Source organism: Lycium ferocissimum, chromosome 3 (assembly GCF_029784015.1).
Source record: "Lycium ferocissimum isolate CSIRO_LF1 chromosome 3, AGI_CSIRO_Lferr_CH_V1, whole genome shotgun sequence".
NCBI lineage: Eukaryota > Viridiplantae > Streptophyta > Magnoliopsida > Solanales > Solanaceae > Lycium > Lycium ferocissimum.
The window spans coordinates 33782480-33791197 of NC_081344.1; the positions used below are offsets into that span (position 1 = coordinate 33782480).

The following is an 8718-nucleotide window of genomic DNA, read 5'->3' on the forward strand; positions in this document are numbered from 1 at the left end:
TTAAAGCAAAGTTTAAAATTAATGTGTTTCTAAGAGATCAGTAACAAAAGGCGGAGGCTCATCCATTCTAGTTAAGCTGCCATCTTCTAGTGAAGTACCAAAAAGATCTAGGACATCAGCAACCATGTTTTCCTCCTTGTACAGATGCTTCAAGATGGGATCAGCGAGGCATCACAAAACAACGCTATGTTGCACTTGAAGGGCTGATCCATCACACTACTTCAAGTTTTTGTAATAGTACTAATGTTTCCCTAGTTTCTTCAGAAGTTAATACTTTTGTACAGCCCAACTTTTCTACCCCTAATCTTAGTCGTGTTCATAGTAACAATAATTTGTGCTTGAATGGGGCAACTAATGCCTCCCATGTATTTTCTACTTGAACCTTAATATAATTAATCTTTCCTACCCAAAAAAAAAATAAAAAAATCATCTGTACATAGAAGTTAAACTCAATTTTTAGTAGCCTTTTGAAAGAATGCTTACTTTTCAAAAAAGTCTTAAAAAGAGCTCTAAACTCTTTAACTCTTTTCTCTTTAACTCTTTATCTAAACGTATGATTTTTCAAGCATTTAAATGCTAGCTGGTCCCTCTCCCCTTTCCCCTTTCATAGGTTTAAAAAAAAAATTAAAAAAAAGTACTAGCAGGTTGCCCTATAAATTCTCAATGTTTCTTGAATTATTGCCAATTCAACTGCACTCATCCATTATCAATGATGGAGATATCTTGGTGTTTCATAGCCTTGTCATGGCTACTAGCATTAGCTTTTCTCTCAAAAATTTCCAGCCATCCCAAAAGGAAACTACCACCAGGTCCAAGGCCATGGCCAATTATTGGCAATTTGAACCTTATAGGTTCACTGCCACATAAGTCTTTCCACCATCTTTCACAAAAATATGGAGATTTAATGCTCTTAAAGTTCGGTTCCAAGCCTGTTTTGATAGTATCATCTCCAGAAATGGTTAAAGAGATATTGAAAACACATGATGCTATCTTTGCTTCTCGCCCTGCCTTAGCTGCTGGTAAGTACACTAGCTATAACTACTCAGACATGACATGGGCACCTTATGGTGCACACTGGCGTCAAGCTAGAAAAATCTATCTAACTGAGATATTTAATCCCAGGAGGCTTGATTCATTAGAGTATATTCGTGTTGAGGAAAGACGAACTTTGATTTCTAGTCTTTTTCATCTCTCAGGAAAACCAGTTTTGCTTAAAGATCATTTACCTCGATTTTCACTTCGCACTATAAATAGATTGGTTATGAGTGGCAAGTACTGTAGCGATAATGAGTCAAACTCAGATGCTTCAATACTAACACTTGAAACATTGCAATGGATGCTCGATGAATGGTTTCTTCTTAGTGGGGTGATTAATATTGGGGATTGGGTACCTTGGCTTAGTTGGTTCGATTTGCAAGGGTACGTAAAGCGAATGAAGGCATTAGGAAAGAATTTCAAAGATTTTTTAAAATATGTACTTGAAGATCACAAGGCAAAGATGCAAATGGAGGAGGATTATGTTCCGAAGGACATGGTTGATGTCCTGTTGCACCATGCTGATGACCCTAATCTTGAAGTAAAGCTTACTACCGATAGACTGATGGGATTAATACACGTAAGTTACTAATTTTTCTAACACTAGAATAAGGTTTTTAGCATTGCAAATAATCTAAAATGTCATTAATAAGACAAAAATTTGTTGTTTATCCTTGTGTTAATTAAAACATGTTTTTTTTTTTTTTGGCTGTCAATGTCAGAGTTTGCTGGCTGGTGCAACAGATACTTCAGCAACAACAGTAGAATGGGCATTTCAAGAATTTCTGAGGAACCCAAAGATGATAGAGAAGGCAAACGAAGAGCTTGACAGAGTAATTGGGAAACAACGATGGATAGAAGAAGATGACTTTTCCCGGCTACCTTATATAGATGCCATAATCAAAGAGACATTTAGATTGCATCCGTTAACTTCATTACTACCTCCCCGTTACTCCATAGAGGACTGCAATGTTGCTGGTTATGACATTCCAAAAGGGACAATGGTATTTGTAAACACATGGTCTTTAGGAAGAAATCCTAAATATTGGAATAGGCCAGAAGAGTTCATGCCAGAAAGGTTCTTAGAAAATGACATTGATATAAAGGGACAAAACTTCACATTGTTGCCATTTGGTTCTGGAAGAAGGAGGTGCCCTGGGTATAACCTTGGTATTAAGGTTGTTCGGACAACGATGGCTAACTTGTTGCATGGATTCAATTGGAGATTAGCAGGAGACATGAAGCCAGAAGATATAAGCATGGAGGAGATTTATGGATTGACTACACACCTTAAAAAACCGATATCTATGATCATGGAACCAAGACTTCCCCACCATCTTTATTAGTACATTCTTGAGTTCCGATCAAGCCAATTTTAAAATTTCATACTTTCACTTCTTGTTGTAAAATGTATGGAAGAAATTGCCATAAGAAAAAACCTAAAAGTATATGGCCATATGGTCCATCGAATATATTCTGAGTGGTATGTGTCTTCTGTCTTACATGTATTGTATCTATCTTACTTTAGGAGCTACTATTTGTTAGGTGCGGCAATGATGGATGAGGACAATAACAATAATAAAATTCATGTTCGTAAATTAAATGCAGACTCAATTTAATTTCTTGGCATAATGCATATGCAGTCCCTAAACTTGCCCCTTTTTTATTTATTTTGGCAGCTCAACTAAGTGTTGTTCTTATTGAACTCCTGAACTTGACCTCAAGTGTATCTATCAAACACAATTCAACTTACATAACAACAAATATGGTGAGTTTCATTTTCTTTATCGTTGCGTGAATGTAATCGCATCGTATAAAATTCAACCAATTAAAACCCCCCACACATTTTAATAACACATCAGACATTAAGTTAATACTGTTAAAGGAGTCGGGCTAGGCCGGGCTGGGCCATATAAATGCGACCCACATGGGGGCCGGGCCAAGCCATAGTTAAGGGGCCGGGTTTGAGGAGAGGTAAGGGTGTCCGGCTCAGCCCCCTACCCGAGTAGGGTACATAGTGGGCTAATTGGACCGAGCCGAGATTTAGTTAATGGGCCGGGCCAGGTTTTAGTTAAGGGGTCGGGCCGGGTTTTAATTATTTTTAAAAAAGTTCTAATACTAAAATTTATTAACTTTGATACTTTAAAATCTAGTTGTTACCAACTTTATTTTAACCATCAAGTTCCTTAAATTATACTTTGACCCTATTTTCAGTCTATAAATACAATTCATTCTTCCACATATTATCTCACAATTTCAACCTAAACAAATTCCCTTTTTCGTGTCCTGTCTCCTAATTAATACGAGCCCTTTTCCTAGCCTAAAAATTAGGGACATGAATTCATTCATTTTTAGGGGTGTGGAAAATGTGGGCAATTTGTTAATTTCCTTTTCTAATATATTTCTTTTTAAATTTTTATACTGGAAACACAATTGCTTTATTATTTTCAAGTTTGAATAGTATACATATTATTTAACCATGTTATAAATTTGGATGATGATGCTTATGTGTTTTAGGTCAATAGGATAGGTCATAAGCCTATATTATGAGTATATATCAAATATTGTATGTATGTAAATTGTATATTTGAAATAATAATGCAAATATAATGTTATAAATATATATATATATATATATATATATATATATATATATATATATATATATATTAATTATATATTAACTGTTGTATATATGTAAATTGTATATTTAAAATAATATACTGCAAATGTCAATGGCGTAATATAATATATATTAGCTTTTAAGACAACAAATAAATCAATAATATATCTACTTTAAATTAATTAATTAGTATTAAAATAAACATACAAAGAGAATAATTAGTGTACGTAGAAAAGGGGAACCAAATATGAAATCCCAGATAAACGTGGGATCTCATTTAAGTATCAATCAATGCAGAATAATATATATATATATATATATATATATATATATATATATATATAAATGTGCCATTTGTGTTACTAAACTCTATAAATGTGTTGCACCTAGTAAAAATCTCCTTTATTAATTCCAAAAAAAAAATGTTGGTGGGTCAGACAGGGCCGGGTCGGTGCCCTGGTGGGCCAGAACCCGAGGCTATTGGTGGGCCGAGATACCGGGCTACATGGCATGTCCGGCACAGCCCCTAAGTTGTTCCACTAGCCCAACCCACTACCCCTCTAACCGGGTTCCGTTCCGGGCTTATGGGCCGGGTCCTGGCCAACCCGAACCAATTGACAGGTTTACATTAAGTTTTGGTTTTGGTATTTTAGTTTTCAGTTTTGGTTTCTTATTTTTTAGTTTTCAATTTTTATTTTCCAGTTTTGGTTTCTCATTTTTCAGTTTTTATTTTCAGTTTTAGTTTCCAGTTATGATTTCTTATTTTCCAGTTTTGTTATGTAAGTGGTGGTTCTTCACTTGAATAACACAGTAGCACAGTTCTTCCTATCTGATGTGTATAATTAAAATGAATGGGTGTTTTAATTGGTTGAATATTGACATTCACGCGCAAGGCTAACAAAAATGAAACTCACCATATATGTTACTATGTAAGTTGGATTGTGTGTGATAGACACACTTGAGGCCAAGTTTAGGAGTGTAATAGAAACAACACTTAGTTGAGGTGTCAAAACGAAAAAAAGAGATAAGTTTAGAAGGCTGCATATGCATTAAGCCTAATTTTTTGGGGCAACAACGACGTCTCATGCAAAGCACGTTGCATGACTTAATCAGTACAAGAAAAATCATTACTCTTACAACTATGTAACAAATTTACCTTTTGACAGATTTGTGACAGTTTTGACCATCACAATTTAAAATTCTGTTTAAGTAAATTCTATTAGCAGAGTGTAATTTATTTTTGTGATTTTAAGTAAATCTATTACAACATTTTGTGATGGATTGAGCTGATCCGTCACATTGACAGTTAAGTAACACACAAGGCCGGATTTCTTGCCCTGTAACCAATTAATCCAATTGCATCTTTAAAAAATCGTTAACTAGCTAGACGCAATTAGATAATATCGTGTTAAAACTAAAATAAATTTAATAATTTATCAAATATATTAAACAATATATTTATTAACCGCTAATTAATCAATTAAAATAATTAAAGACTTCTCTATCACAAAAAGTTGTAGCGGACCGATCCGTAGAAAATTCCATCACAAAATAGCGGTGGATGGCTTTATCTTTTCCAAAAAAAAAAAAGGTTCTTCGTTGAAAATTTGTTATAGAATCCACATGCCTATCACAAATTTTGGGATGGAATTCTTGCACAACCACATATCTGTTACAGGTTTGTGATAAAATTTGTATGTTTGCACGATTTGATAGATTCCAACCAAAACAACCAAAACCTATCGTTATATTGTGAAGATACGTAGCAAAATTAAAGACACTTTGAAACAAATCAATATTCTTTTATGGGAAAAGGCTCAAATATGCCATCTAACTATCAAAAATGGCTCATTTATGCCACTCGTCAATAGTTTGGCTCATTTATGCCATCGAACTATAGGAAATGACTCATTTATGCCATCAAACTATAGGAAATGGCTATTTATACCACTCATCAATAGTTTATTTGATTTGTATAAATCGCCGTTACCAAAATGACTCATCCACGCCACTTTTCATTAACGCCGATTTTATAATACCCGGATATGACGCGTAGCCTCCAATTAGAGGTCTACGTACGTTTAATTAAACTAACAATTTTAAATACCAAATTAATAAAAAATTCGACCCATAGACCTTACCCTCACAATCATAATACAATTGGAGGCCGCGTGTCGTATATGGTATTGTAAAACCAGCTTTAGTGAAATATGACACGGATGAGTCATTTTGATAACAGGCGATGACATAAATGGGTCAAATTATTGATGAGTGGCATAAATGAGCCATTTTCTATAGTTCGATGGCATAAATGAGTCATTTCCTATAGTTCGATGGCATAAATAAGCCAAACTATTGACGAGTGGCATAAATGAACCATTTCTGATAGTTGGATGGCATATTTGAGCCTTTTCCGTTCTTTTATTGAATTCTTTGTTGCTTCCAAACGCATATGCAAGTATACGCGTTCGTACAAGTAATATAGAATTAACGTCCAAATATCATACCCACATGGACTTATGATTAACTATTTGCTAATTTAAACAAATGCTAATTATCTAAACAAGAAATAAAATCCAAAATTATACTTATAAACTAACTAAAAATAAAAGAAAGCAAATAATCAACTTCAACCAAGAAAGAGCTGATATTTATCAAAGAAGAGATAAATCTAGGGCTATGACCACTAACAATCCAGTTGAGTCTTCTAATCGTACATTTATTTTATTTTCTGGGTTACTAGTTGACCGGTTAATTATTGCATTATGAGTATCTTACGAGTTGCTCACAAGCCTATAAAAGTTACTCTAACGCCTATATTCCTATGATAATTAGAATATAACAAGAACAAATTTATAGCTCCGTATTCAACTAAGCAAGCCTAAAGAGCATATTCCTATGCTCATTAGCGAAACAAGTATTCGAACAAACTCTATTTATTCTTATTACGCATGCAAATTCCCTTTCCGAAGTTCAATTAACACGCCACAGATAGTGTTCAACTATTTCGCCAAATAATCAAACAACTAAGATCAAGAATAAATAAATAACCCCAAAGATGGAAAACCAATAGATATAAATGATAATCAAATGTCAACTTTCATGTTTGAGCCAAAACCCTAGAACTAAAGATCTTAGCTCCACATAGATGTGGAGGAAAAACAACAAATCATCCAAATAAAAACGTAAAAACGAGTACTACAGAGATGAGAAGGTAAAACCATGTAACTACGGCCTCCATGGCGGCTCTAAGCTCTCTCTAGGTCCAAATTTATGTAACAATTGTGTCTTATAGACTATTTATAGGTATAGGGAAAAGCCCACAAAAAATAACTGAGTCCAAAACGAAATAGGAAGAAGTAAGGATCCGGAAATTCCATTGTGCGTCAACACGAGCACTTTTCCAGTGAACAATTTTCGTATCCCACTTTCGTTTCTTTTTTGCTATTTGTCTGTTACACCTCGCACTTTCAGAGCATGAGCACACCACGTATTAATGGAGTATCGGAGACGTCTCATGAAGTTTTGGAAGGTACAAGCCATGGCAAGTACATAACAATGAAGTGGAGGATGAATTACGATCTCGTAAGTCGTAACCGGGAAGGACAACTTTGGAACCAAAGGACATGACCCTTATCAAGTATAATTAATGATAAATATCATGTATGGAGAGTTTCGAAAGATTCCGGGACCAAGCAAATTGAAAAAAATAAGTTTGTCGAAAATTTGAAAAATTTGGCAGAATTTTGGATAGAAATCCTGGGTCAACTTTAGAGAAGTATATCTCCTAGTATATCAAGAGTTTTGAAGTGAAACACAAGGCTAAATTGAAGTTCAGGAAGTCTAGTTTCTAACGCAATAAATCGTTCGTCAAAACAACATCGGAGTAGCGAGTTATGGGCATTTCAAGATAAGCCTCCAAGCTGCCAAATGGCTACCCGCGGGCCCCACTTGGGAAGTTGGTGGAACCGACTCTAAAAGGGTATAAATACCCTATTATTCCCCTTTTTTCATCATTTACACTTCCTTTGAGCCCTAGAAACATCCATATACTTCTCTTAAACACTTATAGCCCTTAGATAAAAAATTCAACAAGATTACACCAAACTAGTTCATGAAAAGTGATTGTTCTAGTTTCTCTTTGTTGTGGTGAGTTTGGTCTTGAAGAAAGTTGGTGTGGCTAAAGTTATTCAAGTATAAGGTATGTTCTTCATCCTATTTCTTATGTTGAATTGATTTGAAGGTTTAGTAAGTCTTAAAAATGAAAATAGTTATGGAGGAAAGGTCATAAAGTGTTGTGTTGTAGTTGTTGAGTTTATGGACTGTTTTGAGCATGTTGTAGCCATTTTGTTGGGCTAATTTCCATGTATATGGATGGTATCTAATTTTTTTGGTGTGTTAATGAGATTATGCTCCTTGATTGGGAAGAAAAGAAGTGTATATTTTCATTGTATGTTGATAAACATCGTGTGAGATGTTTTATGGAATATTTTGGTATTGATGATGACGTTATTGGTGTTAGTGTTGTTGTTGTTGTTGCGTTGGTTGTTGGTATTGTGATTTCGGGCTAGGGATATAAACAGGAGAGATGCTGCCCAAATTTTGGCAGATTCTAAAGGGGTTTAATTTGAAGGCTTAAGATAAGCATATGACGATAAGCCTAACAATAATATGAATTCTCTTGAATGTAGATTTACGAGCTTGGGAGGATAAGCGTTAAGTAGTTAAGGAGACCAAAAAGGTATGTTAAGGCTAGTCCCTTTCTTTCTAAAGGCATGATTCCTTTCTTATGAACATATATATGTTTTCCATAACATTCTTATTCCCAAAAGTTAGAAGTTCATGATTCTTAGAGTTTCTTATGATGCTAAATATAAGTATGTTCCATGATGATAATGATGATGATTCCATTTTGGAGATTCCAAAGCTTATGGATTTGATGCTATTATGAGATTATTGAGCTTATTTCATGATTTCCTTGATTTTATCGATTATTGTTGATCTCACCTAATAATACTCGTTCCTTCGAGGTGAGATATAGCGATGATGATAATTTCATT

The 8718-nt window shown here is 34.4% G+C and overlaps 1 protein-coding gene across 1 annotated transcript; it reads left to right on the plus strand.

The window, feature by feature from the left end:
- Positions 1-692: 692 nt before the first annotated feature.
- On the plus strand, positions 693-2381 carry LOC132048847 (trimethyltridecatetraene synthase-like). The gene is made up of 2 exons (XM_059439533.1): positions 693-1615; positions 1758-2381. Exons 1-2 carry the CDS (start codon positions 710-712, stop codon positions 2379-2381), a joined length of 1530 nt encoding a protein of 509 aa, XP_059295516.1. The 5' UTR covers positions 693-709.
- The last annotated feature ends 6337 nt before the right edge of the window (positions 2382-8718 follow it).